General features: G+C 37.7%; 1 protein-coding gene across 4 annotated transcripts in view; it reads right to left on the reverse strand.

Moving 5' to 3' along the window:
- Positions 1-14,246: 14,246 nt before the first annotated feature.
- The window catches only part of LOC128536245 (neuronal PAS domain-containing protein 3), a 237,705-nt gene continuing 226,990 nt past the window's right edge, over positions 14,247-24,961 (reverse strand). For all 4 annotated transcript variants that reach the window (XM_053510425.1, XM_053510426.1, XM_053510427.1 and 1 more), the window contains 3 exons: positions 20,259-20,406; positions 19,795-19,910; positions 14,247-18,657 (listed from right to left, as the gene is read on the reverse strand). In XM_053510425.1, coding sequence (XP_053366400.1) covers positions 17,258-18,657; positions 19,795-19,910; positions 20,259-20,406 — 1,664 coding nt within the window. In that variant the 3' untranslated portion in view covers positions 14,247-17,257. The remainder of the gene's footprint in view (positions 18,658-19,794; positions 19,911-20,258; positions 20,407-24,961) is intronic.

Consider the following 24,961-nt stretch of genomic DNA (forward strand, 5'->3'; position numbering starts at 1 on the left):
TGTTATATACCCCAAAAATGGGGTCAGTTGACACCTAAATGTACTGAATGGACAGGTTTTTCCCTCAGTGGATTTTTCTTCACCGATGGCACAGGTGTATTCCAAGATGACAATACCATTGTAAAATTGTGCAAAAGTGATTTAGGAAGAATGAGACATCATTTTCATACAAGGATTGGCCACTACAGTGTCCAGACCTTAAACTGATTGAGAATCTTTGGGATGTGCTAGAGAAAGTTTAGAGCAGCAGTCCAATTCTCCCGTTATCAATACAAGATTTGAGAGTTTGGAGAAATGAATGTGAAATAATTGCGACATTGTAAAAGCTTATTGAAATGAGGCCACGGCTGTCATCAAGGCAAAAGGCAATATTAGAATGTGTTATGATGCATATACAAACATACAAAATATAGAGAGTAGAGTTAACATATACTCACCAATCACCTTATTAGGAACACTTGACTAATACTAGACTAGGCCTCCCTTTGGTCTGTAAACAAACTCTTATTATTTTTGGCATGAAGTCTTTGGCAAAAATGTTCCTTTAATATGCAGTTTATGTATAACTGCATGTTACAGTTCCTGGAGATCTTTTAGGTGCATGCTCATGCTGCAAATCTCCTATTCTACCACATCCCCAGGATGGTTCATGTGTTCAGAGTCAGTGACTGGGAAGGTCAAACAATACTTAACTCTTGGTTATGAAACTAGTTTAAGATGACCTCTGCTTTGATAGATGGTGTATTATTATTATTATATTATTATTATAAAAGTTTTCACCTGGACCAGAGAGGACCAGGGAGAGAGTTATTCAGACAGAAAATTATCAACAAGCATGTTAAGACCATCTCCAAGCAGCTTGATATTCCTGTGTCTCTAGTCGCAAATATTATTAAGAACTTTAGGGTTCCCTGGTCGTGGCCAGAAGAGGACAATTTATGTAAAATTGAACAAAACCATTAATACTAATTATAAATAAAGAGCCAAAGAAAACTTATAAAGAGATTGAAAAGAAATCAGCGTCGTCACACACCATTTGTCATTGTTTGAGCAAAAGTGGACTTAATGGAAGACGACCCAGGAGGAAAAGCAAATCCTAAAAAAGCCAGACTGGAATTTGCCAAAGTCCATATTGACAAATCACAATGCTTCTGAGAGAATTTCTTTGGACAGATGAGGCTCTAAAGCTTTCAAAGAAATAAAGAAGACTCATCTATTTTCTGGAGCTGCTTTGCTGAATCTGGCACAGGATGCTTTAATATCTGCAGTGTACAACATAATATCAAGTGCATTCTGGAGAGAAATGTGCTGCCCAGTGTCAGAAAACTTGGTCACAGGTCATGGGTCCTTCAATAGGAAAATGACTCAAAACACACCCTTAAAAACACCCGAGAATGGCTAAGAATAAAACAATGGACTATTCTGGAGTGGTCTTTTATGAACCCTGATATAAATGCGTCCAAACATCTGTAGAAAAAGCTGAAACAGGAAATGCACTTTTAAAGCCCAAGACAGCTGGAGCAGTTTGTGCTCATGAAGAGTCGGCCAGGAGTCGGCCAAACTACCTGTTATAAGTGTAGAATTATCATTGAGAGCTACAGAACTTACTTAATGAGCTACAGAAATTAATTAATTGCAGTTTATACCTCAAAAGGTTGTGCAACAAAATATTAGGCTAAGGGTCACATCACTTTTTCTTTAAGGTTTTGTTTTTATTCTTAATTTTGTTCTATTATATTACAATTCAAAAGCAGTGCACAAAAGCAGTGCTAGAATTAATACTAGACACTCACCCTTAATTACATATTCATATTTTCCCCATTCTGGTAGTTGATGTGAACATTCCTTACACTGGTGGCTTGTACATACATGATTTTATATGTTGAACTGCTGGAACAAGATTGGCAAGATTGTCAAATCTTGTGGATGGGCTTGTGTTTCATAGTAAACTGTTTACTGACTGAGTGCTCGACAGAACTAGCAGTTCAGTTATATAGTAAATTAACAATGTGAAATAAGGATGTTAAATCACCAGTCTGTTATAATGGAATATTTAACTCAAACCCTTGTGACCTCCTCCCCTGCTGACGTTTATTTATATTGACTTTAGCTAAGAAACTCTGAAGGAGGTTACAATGAGTAATTTTCTTTCAGTGGGAAACGGGGAATTTGAGACATGTTAGAGATCATGCTGAGTTCATATTCAATGCTGAGTTCATACTGAGACCAATGATAACAGGTCTACATTGCTAACTTCCACTTTGTCACACACGTAATGAGGATTATTGAGAAATACACTATCCCATGGTGCATTGCCACTAATGCAACAGGACATCATTTGTGCTGGGGTGTATTACAACACATCCAACGTTTGCAGTGATGTTTGCTTGAGTAATACGGAAAATGGGTTGTTGACAAATAGGGAGTAAAAAGAATTTTTTAAATGTGTAGTGTTAAATGCTGTTCGAGAAACTGTAAGTCACAAACTTTGTCAGGTTTTTTTTATTGTTTTTCATCTCCACACTGAAATGTGCCATAACTGTGTCCTATGGTGTGACATTTAGAAAATTGAGAGAAAAAGTATTTAATAATAGGCAAATAGCATGAGATATATGTTTCTTTGATCTTAGACACATACTTTCATTTAGTTTCATGATTAAATATGAATTTATGAATAACAATATTTTTTTTCCAAGATATTTTGAAACTTTCAAAAATGTTAAATGTAAAATGTGAATTACATCACATTAAGATAGGAAATTTCCCCTAATGCAATGCTGAAATCCATTTTCTTCTTAGATATTTGAAGATATATGTATACATAATTTTTAGTGTGGCATTATATTTGGACAGAAATAGTAATTAATGCATTAAAATAAGGTGAGAGGTTAAAGTATTAAAGCATTAAAAATGATCAAAAACAATAGGTTATAATTTATTGATGCTTGAGACATACCATAAGACAGTTTTGAGGTTCGATAAAAAATGTTAAGGTGGTGAGTCAGGTGGGACAGCGAAAATGCAATGTCATGTCAACAATCAAAATGCAGGAATACCTGATGTATAAGTTGATTAATTTAAGTTTAGCTTGTGTTTAAATTTCAAATATTCCAAGAGTGCAGCAGCTAACTAATTTCACATTTCTATTATAGGCTATGTAAAATTGTGATATAGTGCTGTCCAAATTTCTAAAAAAAAAAAAAAAAATTCTATAAAAGGTTCACAAGCTGAACTTTTTATAATCATTATAAGCAATTACATAGGTTGTGTATGGTGCAGTATTAAAATTGGCAATATGAAGATTTTGTTCTCTTTGTTTTGTAAGAGAGAAGAAATTACATAATGCCTACATTGCCAATGCCTGCCATATTCATTCATTTATCCATCCATTTATTCATCTTCAGCAATCACTTTACCTTGCCGCTGTGTCTCTTAAACAAATGCCAGCAACACTGAGAAAGCAGGCAAATTCACCCGAGATGAGACACCAATTCATAGCAGCCCATCTGTTTGAAAGATCTTTACACATTAAAAAAAAATAATATAATGTTATGATTGATGTTATTACTTTTCTTTTATAATAAAGAATGCTTTTTATTTAATAATTACTTAAAATAATATAAATATATAAAACATTTAAATGTAAATTGAATTTTATTTGATCTTTAAATTTAGTTAATTTGTAATAGAAATTACTTTTTTTTCAGAGTCAAAAAAGAATATGGGAGGAAAATGCTCAATGCACTGATGTGACCTTTTAAATTCCAAACTTTTTTTTCTATTTTGAAATTTTTTGTAACTTATTTTCAAAAAATAAATTATTATTTTTTTGTAACATGTCAAATGTGGGCCTGTATGCTTCATATACTGTATTATTCTCATCCTAGTCAGGTCAGTGACTGTTTTTTTTTGATGAACAAGGCCCCCCATGTGTTCTCACTGTTACAGATTATTGAAGCCTGGAAGCTGTCGCCTGTGTTTCACCAGATTTAGTGAACGAGACGTCCATTACTTGCCAGAGCAGTGCCTGTAAATGTTATTCACTGTAAAGCTGTCACACTGACATCACTGTGTATATGTACTCAATGTACTGGGTCAACACTGACTAGCTAAGTGGAGTCTGGCACAACCTGGCTGTAGATATTTAGTTGACAAAGGTCTCTTTGCCACTCCTTTTTCTTCAGAATTCGGAAACATGGGCGTGAGGATGAGTAATCACCACTTATTCACTTTGCAAGACTATTACTTGGAAGCAGGAGTATATATATATATATATATATATATATATATATATATATATATATATATATAAATTATATATATATAAATTATATATATATATATATATATATATATATATATATATATATATACTTTTTTTTTTTTTTTTTACATCTATTTGCTACAGGATGTTTTGGAGAGTAACGTCTACCACCCTCTAGTGGTAAAAACTTACAAGTCAACAAATTTGTAAGCTTGCCATGGTCATTAAAAACTAAATCTTATTAGCACCATTAAAATAATCACTATAGCCAATACTCTTGCTCGTGTGATATTGGTTTTTCACACCAACTCCACTTGACATGTTTAATGAACCATTTTTTATGGAAATGTATTTTACAATATCTAACGTCTATGTAGTAAAATACAAACAAACAAACAAACAAACAAAAAAAAAAAAAAACAGGAAAGTGAGGAAACTGTTGAGTCTTGTTTTCCAGAAGGATGAAGTTGCCAGTACCTGTGGTTTTGTTACATTATCTGTTTGTGCTACAACTGCCAGTCTAAATTTAAATCTGAACTGTTATTACATCCGACATGACATGACAAGTGATCTATTTTCACATTCCATATGAAGACAGCTACTCAGCAATGACAAGAGGTTAATTTGTGTTTTCCAAAGTAGTTGGGCCGAGTTTCCTCGGAAATTGTGCAGTAGTATGGTGAACAGCCAACAATATAGTGGGTCTGTGGGGCAGTTCCCAGGCAGCATGCTCACTGCCCCATAAAGTTCCATAAAATTTTTATTTCACCTAACACTAAAAAACAGGAAACTACAACAAGCCCTAATAAGTCCCACTGGGGCAGGAATTACCCATGGTTGGGGCAGAGCAGAAGACAGGAAAGTTGATGATAGGGTTGGGAATGTACACCAGATTGGTCAAGTAACATGTGCCTACCTAGATCTGTTTTATAACAAATAATCAGAATGAAATCTAATACATCTATACAAATTAAGACTTACTGTAGTGTTAATGCTAGTGCATGAGTCTCTGATATACAGAACAAATACTGTTGTAAAAAATGCATTAGAAAAATTGAACTTTTGGAGTGAACAATATATGCCCATATATCAGAACTGTGTGTGTAACATGGTGACTTTTGTTGATGAAAAAGGACTGAGAACAAGAAAACATTAAATATTTTTCCCCCTTTTCATTGTCAGAATTTGGGGTCTTATTTTGGGTCTTTTGAATAGTTCTTGAGATGCTCATTTAATTTCATTGAAACCTGGAAACTTTGGTTAATGATGTTACCTCTTCTGTAATATCATTAGTGATGTGGAAGACTATATCAGGTGTCCTTGTGTCCTCTAAAGCAATCTCTCCTAAAAGCTACCGTTAATAACTTCCCTTACTCATTCACTTTATTCTGTATCCAGGGGGCGTGGAGCCTATCTCAGAAGACTTAGGACACAAACCCTGGTGGGTGCCAATCCGTCGCAGGGCACTCACACATACCACACACTTGTTTTCACACTACGGGCAATGTGGGACCACCAATTAACCTAACATGCATTTCTTATGGACTGTAGGAGAACACCCGATCAAGCACATGCAAACTTTACACACAGACCAGAAGTGAGAATCTAACCTGGATCCTGGAGGGGCAAGGTGACAGAGCTAACCACTATGCCATCAATCTTGAATAATTATATATAAAAAAAATTCTTTCTGTAAAGTTATTATATGACAATGACAATTGTTAAAAGCACTGTATAAATAAAAAAATTAAGTGAATTCAATTGAATAAATAAATTAATAACATTGAAGATACACTTTACCTTTGACATAGATGGTATTAAAGTTTGGAGTTCACATCCATTGAGTTAAATTGGATAATCTTCCAAATTCTTATTCATTCTAATTCAAAACAGTTCTAAAAGTTTTATGCAGGGGTTTGCAAGAGTAAGGATCTGAGCAACTTTGATAGGGCCTTATTTATGATGAATAGACAACTAGGTCAAAACAACTGCAAAATAACAGACCTTTTGGGGTGTTTGCAATAGGCAGCGGTTAGTACCTACCAAATGTTGTCCTAGGAAGGACAAAAGGTCCTTGAACATGCAACATGTGGGGAGAAAAGGCTAGTCTGTCTGCGCTGATCTTCCCGAAGAGTTACTGTAACACAAATCACTTAAAAAAAAATCTGGCTACGATAGAAAGGTGTCAGAACACACAGTGCCTTATAGGTTGCAGTGTATGGACCGTGTAATGCAGACCAGTGCCCATGCTGACCCCTAGCATCTTAAAGACTCATAGAATCTAATGCAAACATCTTGGTGCTAGCTAGATACCACCTCACACTTTTAGAGGCCTTGTGGAGTCCATGCCTCGACAGATCAGAGTTATTACACAATAGTCTTGTGGTTGAATACTATGGCTGAGTGAGTGTATATAAAGTATAACTTTGGACATCCAAGTCCTATAATGTAGTTACACAGACAAGCAGTAGATGGCAGTAGCAAGTAAGAAAGTGATAGCAATAAAAAATATAAACATAACTGCCATTTTTTAAACTCTAAGTAGATTTCATTTAATTTTGTTTAATGTAGCATGTCTGCATTACCAACAACAACAAAAAAAAGGATTTTGCTTGATTAGTTTTTGAGTCTTCTTTCTTTAAATAACTAAGTAAATAAAATACATTATAAGTCACAATATAATATATACATGGATTGTTACTAGTGTAAAATGTTATAGACAGTAATTATTAGCAAGTAATTATGAAAAAGAAATTCACTGATGATTTGTGGGTATGGACAGTCACTGCACTGTGGCACTGTTGCTCCACATCTCCAGGGTTGGATATCGCCCAGGGGCGGACTGGGACCAAAAAGTGGCCCTGGACTTCCTGGCCCCCAGCAGCCCACATCATAATACAATGGCTCATTAATGTAGAGATAAATGTTTAACACCAGTTACTAGTAAAAAAATATAACACAATACAGAAATCAACGCTAATTAAACATATTATTTGAAGTATCACTGAACATATATTGGGTCATATTTGTAAAACAAAGAAACAAAGGAAAGGACATCAAGACAAAAAAAAAACTATAAAGACAACATTTTAAAAAGAATGGCAAAAAAAATGAACAGGTAAGCTGAAATAAAATCATTTTTAGCATTAGCTCACGCTAAGTAAACTAGTTACTTATTTTAATTACTATGGCAGTAAATATTGGTGGCATGGTGGTGTAGTGGTTAGCACTGTTGCCTTGCACCTCCAGGGTCTGGGTTCAATTCCCGTCTCTGTGTGCATGGAGTTTGCATGTTCTCCCTGTGCTTGGTGGGTTTCCTCCCACATTCCAAAGACATGTGAGTGAGTAGTCAATATTAATTCGAAATAATGCTGAGAAACATTTTTAATTAATATTGACTACCATAATAATTACTAGCACAAGTTAATGCTGCTACTGTTTTTATTCCACCTTACCTGTTTAGTTTGATTGGCATTCTTTTCACTTGGCTCTGGTAGATCAGGGGAGAGGTGTTGGTCATTATCAGCAGGCACTGGTTCATTATCACTGACCCTGCTGCACTTGCAGTTTACACTGATGGGTGGTATATCTTACACTGCATCAAGATGATACCCTCTGTGAAATGTTCATGATATCTCACAAACAAAAAGGCCAATCTGTCTTTTCCTTATAAAGTGTTTAGTTGAAATTCTACCCATACAAGTGTGACAAATATGCAAGGAAAAAAAAATCTGAAAGGGGCGAATACTTTTTCATGGCACTGCACATGTAGTCAGATTGTTCCACTGGGATGAAACTGTGGCAGGTGGAGTTATAGCACTTTCATACTAAATCATACTAACTTTACACTGATCTGAATAACTTTGAATGATGAATGCTTTTTAACACCCTTGTGACTCAATAACAGACAATGCAAAGAATATTTTCTAACAGCCTGTAAATAATACATTTTGGCAGTATTGTCTTCATCTTTTGAAATAAAAAAAAATAAAATAAAAATCACAATACTGCCTAAATGTCTCATTTTGCTGTCTGTGAGACTGGTGCTACTGGACACTGTAAATATTGTCTTTATACGTAGTTTTATATGTTGTTTGTCTTATTGTTCTTTCCTTTGTTCCATTGTTTTGCGAATATGACCCAATATATGTTCAGTGATACTTTGTTTTTATGTTTTTGTTTATATTTTTATAATAGTATGTGGTTTAAAAAAATAATCTCCACTTCAATGAGCCAGTGTATTATGATGTGGGATGGATGTGGTGGGCTGCTGGATCCAGTCTCGCGGTCCCTGACCAGTTAGGCATAATCTGTTAATTTAAAGCATTTCACAGCATTTACTTTTAAAGCTTTTTATATTTTTATGTGACTTTCAGCTCCACCTTTTCTTCTTCCTCCTTTTCATTCATGGAAATTATTATTAATTTGCTTAGAGAAATTCTATCAAAAAAGGATCAATATCTCTCCCTCCGTTAACTAAAAGTGAAAAGGCAAGAGGGTGGGGCGTGTTTCAGAACACCTTCGGCCTGTGTGTGTGTGTGTAGTTTTTGTGTTTTCCCTGTGCTTTGTTGTTTTTCCTCCACATACACCGGTTTCCTTCCACAATCAAATGTAGTGTTCGATTGGTGTGAATCATCCATTGCGTCTGATTAGGTGTGTGAGTGTGTGTGTGGCAAGAATAGTTTATAGACACTTGAAAAAGTCATTATGTGTACATACAAAATAGGAAATTTAATATTTCTACAGGTAAAACATGCATGTGGGTATATTAGGACTACTTGTAAAACAAATAACTAAAAATAAAAAAAATATTTTTTTCTGTTTGGATTCTGTTTGATTAATCATAATCCATAGCACTTGGCCTGTTCATCCTACTGCTGCATATACCCCCACCGCCCTCTTTGTGTGTGTGTGTGTGTGTATGTGCAGTGCAGACCATCAGCCAGACGGTGATGCTGTAATTCCTGTTCTGCACTTATCACTGCTTATTTTTAAACATTGTAAACACAACATTAATATAATTTTATTATGCTCAGTGTTGAAAAGATTGATTAGGATTGAACATAAATGCGTAGTACAGTATTTGACGCGGGAAGCCACCTGCTGACCGCCAAGCGTAACTGCATCTGCTCTGTGACACGCTTGTAATAGTGTTTGTAATGAGAAGAGGAGATGGATACAGCATGTTCGCACACACACGCACAGAGAATTTAATATGAAAATAGGCTACTGTGAGCTAATACAAGTGCAGTGCTTGATGCGTAAGTAAATTAAAGGGGAGGACTGTTTGTACTTTTACTTTTTACCTGAGTAATATTTGACCTAGGGTATCTTTACTTTTACAGTACAGGATTTTGCAATAAGTGTACTTAATAAGTGTACCCACCACTGTTTAATCCCAGTCCTGTCAGTTCACCTCACATTGTGTGTGGAAATATACCCTATTTTAAACACTTTACTGTATATTTTTACTTCACTAAGTGTTGGTTCTATTTTTTTCTGAACACAATTCCCCTGTAAAGTTGATGGTTAAGCACTATCTTTTCAGGTTTTAAGAAAGTGATTCTTATCCCAGTTCAGGTAATTGTAATGTATTGTTTGCTTGATGCAGGCTAATATGTTACCCTTCTTGAATGGTGACCTTTTTATTTTGGACAGGCAGTGTATATATGTATATATACATATATATAATATAATTATAATTGTTATATACCCTAGTAACCTATTTATCCTTGGTTTTTTTACATCCTATATATAGTAGGTGGCTTATTCCCTTTACACTGCCTCGTGTGTATCAGACAAAAAGCCATCTTCAATTAAACACAGTATTAACTTACTAACAGTAGTAATTCTTCCCTTTAAATTAGTTACTTAATTAATAATTAATATACTAATATTAGCTTTAGATTAACTAACATAATATCTTGTTAAATCTTTAACACTGACCATGAAGATTTTAAGAAGGAAAATATGCCTAGTTTAACACAGCTAGCTGGCTAGCATGTTACTTAGCACAGTGGTTGTTTCTCCCACAAATTGTACCTTGAATGATGGGAGACTGAAAATGAACTCATTGCAAGCACCATAGGGAAAATTCTGCTCCTAAGACCTACAGTGGACTATGAGACATGGACTAAGAGTGGACTGTGTTGACTTGGTGATCATTCAGTTAAAAAACTGTACTTGAGCAAACAAATTAGTGGAATGGAGATGAAAATGGGGGGAAAAGGCCATTTTGAGGTTCCGGATGAAAGTTCACATGGTTGATTGTGAGCATTTTTTTTTTTTTGTGTGAAAAGTGTGTCTTCATCCTAACCATCCTTTACTAGTCCTGTAATTAGATTTATATCTAAGAGTTATACTGCATAAGTAGGCAAATAGTAATATAAGTAGTTATAAAATATGAGCATTCAAACAGAATCAGTGTAGCCTCAAGTTCTGCTGTAATATGAACAGTAAGCACTTGATGCCATGAATAAACAGTGCAATGTTCTTCGCTTTATTTCTTTAACAATTGCACTGAAGAATGCCAAACTCATTGAATTTGAGGCTACTTCCAGCATCATGATAAACCATGTGGTTTGTGACAGTGCAAGATCATGCTGAAAGTAGGCATTAGAAGATTAATAAGATGAGTTATGTGACCATGAAAAGATTCTCATGGTCAGCAACAATACTAAAAGTGTCTATGGCATTCAAGTGATGACTAATTAGTATTATTGGGCCTAAAGTGTGCCAAGAACACATTCTGTACATCATTGCACCACCTCCACCACCAGCCTGGATCGTTAAACCAAGTTAGGTTGGGTCTTGGGATTCATGCTGTTGATGCTGAATTCTGACCTTTCCGTCTGTGTATCTCAGCAGAAACTGAGATTTGTCAGACAAGGCTACCTTTCCTGGGGACATCTATCCAGTTTAACTGAGTCCCACTGTGCCCACTATAACCTCGTTTTCTATTCCTGGCTGACAGAACTAAAACTCAACATGGTGTTCTGCTCTTGTAGCTCATTTGTTCAAAATGTCATGCATTTTGTGACACTTTTTTGTTCAACACAATTGTATGGAGAGATTATCTAAGATATTTAGCCTTCATGTCAGCTTAAACCAGCCTTACCATTCTCCATTGACCTCACATTAGCAAGGCATTTCCGTCTGCAGAACTGCTGATCACTTGATTTTTTTTTCTTTAATGTCCCATTCTGAGTAAATTCTAGAGACTGTTGTGTGGATTTTGAGTTATATAAATACTCAAACCATCTTTCTGTCTGGCACCAACAATCATGCCACAATCAAAAACACTGAAATTAATTTTTTCTCCTACTCTACGCATTGCCCAAAGCTGCTAATCCATATGTACATGATTTTATGCCCTGGCACATGATTAACTGACTAGAGGATTGCATGAATGATTAGGTGTAAAGATATTCCTAATAAAGTATTTGGTGAGTGCACACTAATTAGCCATAAAATTAACACCACTGCCAGGTGAATTTATTAACAATAAATTCAGTAAACTGATGACAGGATCATGGGCACCCAATGCGCATTTATGTCCGTGAGGCCAGCCTGTCAGGTCCGATCTCACAGAAAATAGAATGTAGCACAAATTGCTGAAATATGTTAATGTTGGCTATCATAGAAAGCTATCGGAACACTTAACGGGGGCTTAATAGGCAAAAAGTTTAAGGTTGTTGATCCAGCCTGGACAAACAAGTCTGATAGATGGATGCCACACCTTGCAACTTCCAGCACTTAAAGGACCTGCTGCTGACATCCTGGTAACAGATCCCACAGCACACCTTCAGAGGCTAACCCAAAGCCTAGGTTTTTTTTTAATGTTGTGGCTCATCAATGTATTTCTTCATTCATTGAAATTAAAGGCTGGACCACTAATTACTGGAAAATGCTGATGTGCACACTAGATGTCACTCTTGCCACACTGTAAACTTGCTCCTCACCGCATGTCTCTTAGTCCACCATGATTTATATATTGAGCCATCATAACCGTAAGAATCATTGTTATTGATTAAATGAACAAATGTGTGCCAGTGATTGTGCTCTCTTATAACTGTCGATAAAGTTAATTGTATATAAACTGTAGATAGTTTAGGAGTGCTTATGTGTGCATGACTCGAAGTTTAGCACATCACAGATATTACCAAAATTTTTAAAAAATTTTGTGAGCAGATAACAGGCTATTATTACCATATGAAGGACAGATTTCCCTTATAATCTCTAAAATATTTTAAAGCAGTTAGCTGGTACTGTGCTAATTCTTACAAATGTAGGTTTTTATGTCATATTAGACAAAGTAATACTTCTGGTGCCGTACCTCAAATGTGATTTACAATTTTGTTCTGAAATATATACAGAAAGCAGCAAATACAAATACAGCAGCATGTGATTATTTGTTTTTAAAATCGCCCTATGTGAAAAAATAGTGACTTTTATTCACTAGTTAAAAACAACTAGAGTTTTTAAAGCATTCTTTAAAAATACATTTTGCAGAGAAATAAAGAAAACGCTATATTAATGGAAGACTACTTTCTGCATTGTCTAACACTGAGGTGTGGGAGATTATTAAACATGGTTATAACGCCATATGAAGTGATTTCCAGGAAATCTGGGTGAATTTTAAACACAAAAGATGACTGTAGTAAATGTTTCATTGTAATGTATTAAGGTTTAGTCTTTGCGCAACATGATTGCATATGTATGATGTATATGACAATGTGTGGAATGTTTTAAGGTTTCTTTTTAAGATCTCTTTAGATAGCTACTGTTCAGGGTACAGGTATGTAAGCACCGATCCAACAAGCTTATTTCCAATGAGGACGGAATGGGGAGATAGACAGCTTGTGGTCATTAGAGAGAGATTTCAGGTCTAATCTTATTTTTCCCTGCCTTTCTCTCTCTCTTGTGATCTATCATTCATGGGCTTCATTTAAAATTGTGTGAAATATTTAAAGTTGGCTGGAGTTTTCACTGGGCTTCGCCTGTGACCTCCCCTCAGAGCCTCGAGTCAAAAGGCAGTGGGGGGAATGGATCTTCGGGAAGGGGGGGGGGGGGGGGGTATTGGAGGAGGAAAGAGATGATGGAAAATCAGAGGCAAAGAGGAGGAGGGTGAAAGCAGAAAAGGGTGAAAGCCTGACTAGCTTTTACAGCATTTGTTCAAAGCATGCAAGAGAGTAGTGTTACTAGTAAAGTGACAATGTTTTAAATAAAAATAGTTTTAAAGACAGTTCTAAGTAAATTCTAAAATAAAGCACTATTAATCTCAATGTTTTCCCATTTATTCAGGTTTTTACCGTTCGAGTTACAGTGAGATCAGTATGGTAGGATGTTACAGTTTTAAGTTTTATTGTCATATACACAATTTATTTTTTATTCTATTTTTTATGCTTATTTTCTACTTTTTTAGCGGCATTCATTAGGGGGACAGCAAAGAAGAATTTCATTGTACGGGGAAGCATGTATTTCTTTAGTGTGCATATGACAATAAAACTTAAAACTTAAACATACTACCATACTGACCTCACTGTAACTCGAACGGTAAAAAAATGGGCGGTATAATCTAGATCACTTGCTAGTTAAAAACCCAATTTGAATGACTGATGTCGTGAGGTATGATAAAGCATCACATACATCCGGGACTACAGCCTTGGACACTAAACGTGAGCAGTGAGCTGTAGAAACACACTTCAGTGTGGATTATGGAAATGAAAATCAGACTCTTGGTCTCATCATTCCCTTTTGAGTCGTGACGCCAACTGTGACAGGAAAGAATAACGTATTGATCAGATATCTGGGAATGTAAAACAAAATAAAAAAAACAACAAAAAAAAAACATAAAAGAAATAAATAAGGTCAAAAGTCAGTGATGTATGAAATTTACTTAGGATGAGTTGAATGAGAAAGAAATGATGCCAGATAGTAACAAATCTGAGAGAAGTTTATTATGAATATGGCACCTGTAAGATGGTAAAAAACCGTTACAGAAAGACAACCATGTATGACATGTTTGCTTAAACTGATGAGAACCTACAAAAGTATAAAAGAACCCTGTTGTAAAATGAAGTATGTACATTTCTGAATTGCAGCATTATTTATGGTAAATGAAAAGAGATGTTTTCCATAAAAAAACAAGCCAGGCACTCAGTTAGATTTAGTTAGTTGTTTCTTTTTTTTTTTTGGAAAAAAAAGAAAGAAAAAAAAAAACAAAATAAAAAATGTACCATAGTTTTCTCTTTTTAATATTTTAATTTGTTTGTATTTAGAATTTATAACACTGTTAACATTGATACTAAGAGAATCCCTTTCTCCCGTATTCATCTACTTGGCACCAAGTTCCTCATAAAAGAATCTGTATAATTGTACAAGAAATAGTTAAAAACACAGACACAGTTTTCACAGGTAATGAAGTGATTTATCATATTGTAATTTTTAAACACTATTTATCTGACAGCAGCTGAGATTAGTTTAAGATTAAATCACCAGCAATCATTTTGACACAACACAGAAACACTGAGACAGCTCAGTCGGCTGTTCTGTTTGTAACATATGGGTGTATTTCCTGGTCCACAGTGTTTTTTGAGCCACCCCCCACCCCCTGTACAGCACAACTTTTTGTAATAAAAAAAAAGCTAAGACTCTACGTAGGATCTATGATGCTAAGCTCCAGTTGTGACGCCAAGCTCGCCTGCAACTGCCCCGACAGCAGCTAACGTTTTTAAAAACATTAATATCATGACCTGGGTTTGAGTAACAACACATTTTCACAGAAACCACAGAGACGAGTTTCCTGATGCAGGGGAGTAGCCTGATTCAGTAAAAAGACAAAAAGGCTCCCCTTTGCCTTGTTGGACAGACTAAAAAACACTACGCTAGCAAAGCTGCTGGACCAAATGAAATCAGGTAAACCAAACAATCAACTTGGTAAACATGCATTTCCAAAACACCTATAAAAATAGATTTTATAGTGTGATTTTTTTTTTCTCATTAGAAATTCTTAAAATTGTTTATTGTCCTGAAATACTGTCTTTTTTTTTTTTTTTTTTTTTACTTCCTGTGAGTTGCAGGGTCCTTGAAGTCAACTGGTTGGTGGAAACCAATGAAATACACCCAATGCACATGAGAAGCACAAGGGACTCTGGGAATGTTTCACAACTTAGGCCTTTGAGGTTCCAGACGTTACATCTAAATGCTACTTCGGTTTTATCCTTGTCAGTTTTGAGGTGGAGACCGCAATCCCAGAATTCCCCAGTGGCAAAAAAATGGCTCCTTAAACCTTTGAGCTAGTTAAGAGTCTTTTATCTCTGAGAGGAAGAGAGAGGTCTGTAGACTACACGACAGCAAAGCAATAGCAGGAACAGAAAAGTAATACAGACAGAAAAGAAGCAGCAAAAAGGTGACACTACATTGGAAGGCCACCACACAAAATCCACTAACCTCCACTGGTTCACTAAGACTGTAGAGGGGAAAGAGAGGGAGAACGCGCGTTTCCCCTATTCAAGCCCGCACTAGCACAGAGAGGACAAAGGACGAAACAGCTACATCAGCTCGGTATATACTGCATATAGTAACACACACTGAAATCGCTATGAGGACTGACAGCCAATGACACTTACACATTGTACACGTTTACGCTTATCACGCTTGGTAATAGATGACGTGATGGATGGCTGCCAAAAGATGAAGCGACAGTTTTCTTCCTTTTTATTACTTTCTTTTTTTTTTTTTCAAAACAAATTCACAGTGTCTTGACACCAAACTGTGACGGTAATTTTTTTGGCAACAGTGAAAAAAAATTAGGAATGTGATTTCTCAAAACACATTTTTGATTGAAAATGCATGTCCTTATTACAATCTTGTTGATATGTGATTTTTAGAGTTCATGAAGGAGTGGAGGGGAAACTGAGTTTGGGATACTAATGGGAAAAGCTACTAGGCTTCAGGTATGAGGAGGAAGAGTAAAAAAACTGAGAGAAGCCTGTTAGAGTTTCACATTCATCTTCAAGTTTATGATGTAAAAATTAGCCTCAGTTACACTGAGGGGTAGGAAATGATTCACAGCCTGGTCCAAATCCCTTTTCTGACTCAATCAGATTGAGCCACAGCCAAACCCTTCTCCACTTTCTGCAGGGGATAAACATAAGAAAAAAATGAACTTGTCTGTTAGAGGTTTGAGTTTTCAGTAGAAAATCTCTCAAGCCTTCATTTGTCGAGCTCTGAAACAATACCTACGTCAGCCAGCTGAGTGAGGGTTAGTTGATGATAGCACCATGGATCTGCAAAAGGAAGATGGAACTGGAGGAATCTCACACTGACCTGTTCCAAAGTCCTGGGAGTTTGTAGTAACATTCGGATCAAGTCAATACCCGGCTAAAATTGCTTTTAAAATGCATGATTTGTAAGTTAAATCTGAGCTATAAAAAACGAAGAAAAGCATTATTTCTAAAATACTATTCCCTCGTTAAGAAAGAACCCTAAAACCCTTTCAACTATGTCAAACAGGGTAACATCCTTTTGTCACTGTCAGCCTTGATCACATCAAGATATTGATAAAAAATGAACAGTTTCTTTTTCATCTGCTTTGTGAATTGCCTTTAAATATACAAGACATCCTAATAAGGATGCACTGTAATGAAGTCAAAAAAGCACATTTTATTTCACTATAAAGAAACCACACACCTGAGTGGTGAGGTCTCTCTGTGGCTCAAAGGAACTCTGAAGCAGAGATGAGCCTGTTTAGTTTGTTTAAAGAAAATGTCATTGGCTCTAGAGAAGGGAGGGAGGAAGAGGAGGAAGAGGAAAAGGAAATGGAGAAAGACACAGGAAGATAAACCATTTGTGTCAATTACACAAGCTTAACTGCTTGAAATTCAAAGTGCTAGAACAATAAATTCCCACCCCAACTGAAACACAGTCATAGGCCTCAAAAGAGTCTCTTGATTTAAATTGAACACAGTAATATGGTCTCAGTGTTTTGCTTCAATCTTCTTTGCGCTCGAGAGTCTGTGTTGTGTGGATACCATTGCTGTAGACAGGGAAGGGGAGTGTCGAAAAGAGTCCCTCCGCTGTAGTGAAGACATTGGCAGTGGGCATCTGTGCGAGACTGGCACCAGTGCCTGCGCCACCAAATGGACCTGACATGTTGAGCCGGTGCACATGATGGTAGAGCATTTCCATGGGAGTCTTGGCATCAATACCAAAGCCTGGCCCATTCACATCCACAAAGTTGACTGCGGCATGACCGCTTGGTAGCAGGTTGCCCTGCACAGCCAATGTGACGTCAGCAGGTGCGTAGCGAATGGTGCCTGCCGTGTAGACACGTGGTGCTGCTGCTGCTGTGCTGGTGGCAGCCAGTGTGCCTGCAACACGCTGCACCAGAGGAAGCACCACATTGCCTGTCTGTAACCGCTGTAGGGCCTCCAGATCACCGCTGTACAGCAGGGAATTCTGGGAGGTGGGAGTTCCCTGCTGCTTATCACGTGGGGAGGCTGAAAGTGGCGGTGATAGGGGGTCAGAATTTGAGGAATTAGACAATGGGGGTGCCAAGCTAGCTGAGGTGGGGGCACTATTACTACTACTACTGCTGCTGTTGTTGGTAAAGTTGGGCTTCCTGATGCCTCCTCCTTCAGTGCCTGGTGGAGTGAGGACTGAGTCAGGAATAGCGGCGGGAAAAGCTTCGTGGGCACTAGGAGGCTTGGTCATACTGAAAGGTGACTCATTGCGTGAGATCTCGCGATTAGGTGGGAAGTTCCAGATACTGCTGTCGTTGTCAAAGTTGATAGGCTCGGCCATCTCAGTTTTGATCTTGAGCACTGAGGCAGTGGCAGGTGATGGAGGCGGGAGTAGAGGAGGCTGCTCTCCCAGTGCTGGCTCCAGACTTCCTGGACTCGCCGTGACATCCTCTGGGGGTGAAAGTCGCAGACGCTGACGACTGCCCTCCCATTTCTGCTTTTTTCTCCTTTTCTTTCTCTTCTGACGTTTACTTGTCAGTGAACCACTCAGTTCCCCATCACTATTGTAGTCCTTCATAATCTCATCATTGTCTTCTTCTTCCTCCTCATCCTCTTCATCTTCTTCTTCAGAGGAGGATGAGAGTGAATTGTGAAGCTCTGCTCCGTCTCCATCCCCATAGTGCTCCACTTTAATGGGTAGACCACTGAGGTGAGCCAAGCGGTTCTCCTTGTGCTCTGCTTCACAGTCAGAGGGCTCCAAGCTGTCCTCACTCTCCTGGCTCTCTGCATTACTGGAGCTATCCTCCTCCTGATGCCTCATCTCTTGCTCAGAATGTCTGGCAGACTTCTTACTGTCTGACTCGGGCTCTTCACTGTTCTCAGAGGACTGATTTCCTTTTCCGTCTGACTTGGAGTTCTCATTGTCTTCTAAAAGAAAAAGGAGACAGGGTGTTCAGGCATCATGTAAAATAATTAAATATGTTATCAGAGGATTAAGTGTTCCTTCACTATATTTTATTTCATCAAGGTTTTACCATGTACACGGCTAGTTCTCCCATTACACATAACATTTACCTATCCAGGGAGTTTCCTCTGAGACATGTTAAGCTGGATATCAGTATTTCTTCACTGATCAAGCAACACTAAAGGTCAGCTAAACATACTTGGCAAGCTATAATGCCCTGTAAAGCAATACATACATACAGTACAGTGTGTGTGTGTATAAAAAAGCTAGATAGTGTAAGCTTTTCCCTAAGGATTTATGCATGCTTATTAAATGTTCTGAAAACAAAATGTTTAAAACTGGACAGCAGAACAGCACAACTGGTTATCATTTTGTCACTAATTGTCGGTCACTGCTGTAGTCTTAAGTAATATTCTTTAAAAACTCTAGTTACTAGAATAATTTGGCTTTGGTCTCATACCCCAGACTGCTGTATTAAAGGTTTTATCTTTATTAGCTTATTACTATATCTCCTGCACACTCGTTTTGTGGTTTGGTGGTATAAGGAAGCTAACTGGCTTGTGGGACTGAGTGAACAAGGAAGAGTAAGATAGTAAAAGAAGGTAAATAACAGGTAAATAAGAAAAGGGTCCAGGCATAATCTAGTCCAGCTGCAGCTGACACAGACGGTAACTTTTATAATGAATGCTGGCATAAGGGCTGGCCATGCCAAGGTGCCAGGGGACAATATGCTGGCATCCTCCCATGTCTGTCAGTCTACCTCATCCTCTCAGTGCCCCCAACCCCATCTCTGGAATCATACTTAATCTTCTGCTGGAATGCATAATTAATACCTCCAGTTGACTGCCCAGGCTTAATCAACCTTTTAACCAGGTTTACTAGGAGTTCTGAAGCCTCATGCTTCTGTACCTTGTGGGTTGGAAGCGATTTCATAAAAGATGAGCACTTGAAATTGTATAGCTTCTGGACTACATCAGAGATTCTTAGACTTTGACTGAAAATACTGCTAATATGATGAACCCTCCTCTGTGTTAATCTATTGATACTGTAATAACTGTATTATAAGCATAATCCATATTTGTAGTAATAGTGTACTGTACCAGAGTTGTCCTTAGAGTCAGACTCTGAGTCAGACGTTTCCGAGGATTCTGAGGCTTTCTCTGGGAGATTCGGAAGCTGTGTGATATCCATGGGTGTGTCTTTGTATTCCGGATTACTGTCCATTAAAAAACAGAGAGAGAAAGAGAGAGAATTATTCAAATAACTAAACTGTTTCTAGTAGCCAGGCGGAAGAAAGGTGAAATAACTTAGAGTACACTTGCTGCTCCTGAACATTTTAAACATCCTGATTGATCCAGTGTTCGCGAGCACACATCTCTGTAATGATCTCAGGCTAAGGCGCTGCTCGCGCCCACAAAGGGAGAGAAGATTAAATACAAGCTTACAGAGATCTATTTATTTGCCACGCAGTCGCAAATGGAAATCCTCTAGCTTTCTGATGGAAATTGACAAATAAGCGTCACAGTAATTTGGGATAACACTTAACTGAAAGAGCCCTGTTTACCTAAGCACATAGTTGACCCAGATGATGTTCTTCTCATTGGCATTCTTGGCGTTAATCGCAATAGTGGCACTGGACTGGATCCAGATATAGCCTCCATTCTTCTGGATCCAGCGATAGTATTTTGTCACACACTGGCCTTTATTTATTACTATAAAGAGAGAAGCAAAGAGGGAAGAACATTTTTAATTACTGTTTACAGATAAACATAATCTTTTGAATAATCTTTTTGAAATAACAATTTCAGAAGTTTACGTCTAGAGCTTATAAAGTGTAATTTAATTGTGAAAGGTTTAAAATGCCAGCTCAATTTCCTCTGCGTTTTGCACACGAGCGCAGTACCTGCACTGGCTCACCAGAGTGCGCTGTGTCTGCTTGCACTGTCTCCAACGCTATGTCCTTGTCTGAGGCTACTCCTATACTCTGTCCTTGTCTGGCTGCAATAAATTTTGCTAAATTAAGTGCTAAATGTTATCTCAACCAATATGTATTTGCATTAATCATTTTTCTGTAAAGCTAAAATGGTCAGAATCAGAACTAAGTCATGAATTTATCTTCTTAGTTTAAATACAGACATGAATATAGTTTGAAAAAAAGAGAGAATTATTTGTACAAAAAGGATAAGTAATCAAAATTACCACAACCTAAAAACCAACTGTTTAATAATCCATTTGAAGCTGAACTAACTGAGTTGACTTACTGACTACTTTCTTTGACAAATGTAAAGGTAAAAAAAAAAAAAATCGAAATCAGATAAACAAAAATCTGAAACAAATATGTTGTTTATCTGACTTGTGCTCAGGTAGACATATCCTTGCTCTAACCTTCACCATTTCCCCACTTTACACACTAGTGCCCAGAATACTTAAAAGACCAAGAAACGAAACTTAATACAGCCTCTTATTTCAGGTAACAAAACAATTTAATAATTAACAAACAAATATTGGTTTAAATTTAATAAGCAGATTTGTGTTATAGTTGGTTCTAAAAAGGTGCAAAGTAAAACAGAGAGGGGACTCTGGCAATCTATTTTAAAACTGATTCTATACACAGCCCAGGCTTGTTCTTTTCTTGGTTCTATCCTAATGAGCTGGGCTCATCTGCATTGCCGTCAATACACTGCAGCCCTGCCTCTGCCTGGCGCTGCTGCTGCTGTGCAGGTGAGCCTTATTTTTTAACCCCTTTCACTTACACTGCCATTAAATCAATCAGGACCTGTTTGCGCTATTGATTTAGTGGTAATGAAGCCGCCCCTTCATTCTCTCTCTCTCTCTCTCTCTCTCTCTCTCTCTATCAGAGTCAGCTCTGCAGCCTTTGGAGGCATTAAAAGGAATACGGCATCTTTAATCTAGCTCTTCTCTCCTGAAGCCTCAGGCTAGCCTGGAGGATGGGCTCTCTCACACCCTTTCTCTCCCTCTCTCTCCATCTCTCTTTCTCTCTATGCCGGGCCTCTGTCCTTCACTTCCGTTTAATCACTTGGATACATTCCATAATAGCAGCTACCTTTCAGATACCCTTTACCCAACGTGGCCCCCATTCACAGCGGGAGAGGCAGGGGGAGTCATTGTCACATAAAAGCAAGTCATTTACACCCGTGAAATTGCTTTATGGAAAAGTCCTTGCAGTCCATTGGGGTATTATCGTAAAGACAAGCCTTTTATGAATGAGTGGGAAAGGCATTGGAAAAAAAAGACTCCCGGCTAGAGGCAGAGCTCCTGTTACCAGGCTGGGTGGTGTTTTGTGTTGTTTGTAGTGTTGTACTGGAAATGGCTCTTGGCCTGACCTCATCCTGAAATATGAAATGACTATGCAAGGAGGAAATGCACGATATGAACAATTGATAATACACCTGAATGTTTTCAATAAGCTTCTCAACGGCTTTATAGCACTATAGAAATGTATCTGTTATAAATCTGTTAAATTATTATATACTTGGGCTGTGTGTATCAGGTGTGTTTTTCTGTGTTGCTGCAGATGGTGGAGTCTGTCTTTAAGCTCAATAAGCAGTGAGGGGAGTCTTTCATTAAAGTCAGTTTGAACTAGTCTACAGAGAGCAGCTCTATGAGTCTGCCTTCAGGCACACAGCTTCCCTCTCCTGGGGTTTCTGCACACTTTTCTCAGCTATCTCTTCCCATCCCCCATCCTCTATCTAGGCTGGAAAAAACACACACACACACACAAACACACACACACACGTACACAGACAAAACATTTACACAGTGCCTAAGATGCTTAGCTGTGTAGCAGAACACCTTTTGTTAATTTATGGTGTGCTGTTCCTGATGTGTGGCTGACACAGGTGAGGTCAGCTCTGTCACATTACATTTCTGCAGATGCGAAACACCTGCTTACATCAAACACCTTTGAGAAGAGCTGATGTTGGTGTACACCAATGCAAGCACATCCAGCCTTGTTCATCTTGTAACAGAACATTGTATAGGACAAATTAGATGAAAGAAGGGAAGTCCAATAAGTTATTCAATTTCCCTTTGGGATTAATAAAGTTCTCTATCTAACTATGATGAACATGTAATTAGCGACCTATAATTATATATAAGTCTGAAAATATAGACTATACGTGTACATTGGTAATGTGTCTAGAACGTTTTCATCTTCAGTGCACCTCCAAGACTGTTATGTACATTTAAAACTTCAAAAGAAAAATTGGACATGAACAGAAGAGGAACAGCCACCTTGTCATGTTGAATAGTTGGGAGAAGACAGTTTGGGTAAAAATTTTCTTTGACTTTCTCAGAAGAAGAAAAAAAAAATCAATTTCTATGCAGCAAAAAAGGAAAAAGATGTCTCAGTAACATTCAATCAGTAAAAGGTTTAGTTTTGTGTGGTGTATCGATGGCAGCCCTGCTAAAAAATCTATCTCTAAAAACAATAATTAAAATATAAAAAAATTATACAATTATTTCTTTTGCTCATTTATTTTAAATGAACAATATAAATATATATTTATCATCTTTAGCAGGTTTCCAAAAATTCCACCACTGCTTCTTTTGTATCCGAAATTTTCCTCTCATGTTTATGTATTCATGCAAGGTGACATCGGCATTCAGAGCCATTTCTAGCGTAACACCAGTCAGTCTGCTTGTGTGTGTGTGTGTGTGCGCGCGCGCTGAAGCTGGCTGCCCTATTGAGGCTGAATGGGCAGAGAGGTTAGTGCAAAGAACCACGCTCTCTCATTTCCCTTCCTCCAGCCGATCTGATGGCCTTGTGTGACCTGATGTCATTCTCTGATTGGCAATCAGCAGAGCAGCGGCTGCACTGGGAACGACTGCCGCTTCTTCAGCACACGCTCCCAGCTCTGCTTGATGAGCCCTTCATAAGAACAGTGATGACAGTGATGATCATTGCCATTAACTGTGTCAAACTAAGCTAAAATGGTCAGTGAGGTTATACATGCAGAGTGTTCTCTAAGTAAGTAAAAACTTTCTTGCCAATTAAGTTTCATATTTCATCAAAATAATATAACGATCTGGAATTAAAACATGATTAATTGTATTATTGAATTATGAACTGGCTAAGATTTTAAAATAACCTACTGTATATTCATTTATCATATACATTCTTAGGAGTTAAGTGTTGTGTAAACCCCATGATTTTTCTACTTCTGATTTCTAGTGAATCTATGGTTAAACTAACTTCTCTATGAGCACTTGCAAATTTTTTTAACCATGAAAAATTGTAAAGCAAAAAAACTGTAAGCATTTCTCACATTAACTTTGTATCTGGCCCTGACCATTGCTTCCAGTGTTATGCTATATCCTGTATTGTAATGTGTAATGGATGGTTTGACAGACAGAGACGGCTGGAGATTTGCGGTCCTCGGCCGCCCTCTGCCTTCTAACTCTCTCATCAATACACTCCTCTCTGCTTTCTCTCTGCTGGGTTTCAAATCAAGGCCTAATGGACCCAATCTGGTGGCTTTTTAAGGCAAAGGGACACTGCAGTGCAGCGGTAATTGCACTCTAATTCAGTTGAACTTGCAATATCTAATCAGACAGCTTCAAATTCACCCAACAGCCCCAAGGACACTCGTCCTCCTCCACAAACACCTAATAAACTGAGGGATTTATCCCCCCCACCCGCGTACTTCATCTCTCACTACTTAAATAATGGCAACTTGCCTGCTGCCGAGGCAAGCGTGCATTTACTGTATGAAACGCTACGCTGCTCTCAATGACGTTTTGAATTTCTGCCATGACGTGTAGGTGAGAGGAGAGTACAGGAAAAAAAACATGCCCTGCCAAAACACACTTAACAGATGATTTAGGAGATTCAAAAAGCATGGTCGCACCTCCAGGCAGTCAGTGGCCCTCCTGCCGAGAACGATGAAAGTAAAGTGCGCCAAAGGTTCTGGAGCCTTTAAAGAGTTTTCCTGTGGGGTATTTGCCAAGATAAACACTTCATGGTGTAAAGGTGTGATCAAAATGCACTGGCTGTATCGTGAGAAGTGCAGCTTAACCAGAGAGGAGCACTGAGACACTCACATAGAGGAAGATAGGTAGAGTTCTTTAGCCCATTCCTGTTCTGAGTGGCCTGTGTTCATGATTTTTAAGAAACAGAAGCAGAATTTGAAATGATGTATAAATGATCACTTTTAAGATTCTTCTACAGCAGATGGTCTTTAGAGTTATAAAACAAAACCTGTCATGGTCTAAAGATCGGGTTTGATTTAAATGATTTTAGTTGAT

This window comes from Clarias gariepinus, chromosome 13 (assembly GCF_024256425.1).
Source record: "Clarias gariepinus isolate MV-2021 ecotype Netherlands chromosome 13, CGAR_prim_01v2, whole genome shotgun sequence".
NCBI classification, from domain to species: domain Eukaryota; kingdom Metazoa; phylum Chordata; class Actinopteri; order Siluriformes; family Clariidae; genus Clarias; species Clarias gariepinus.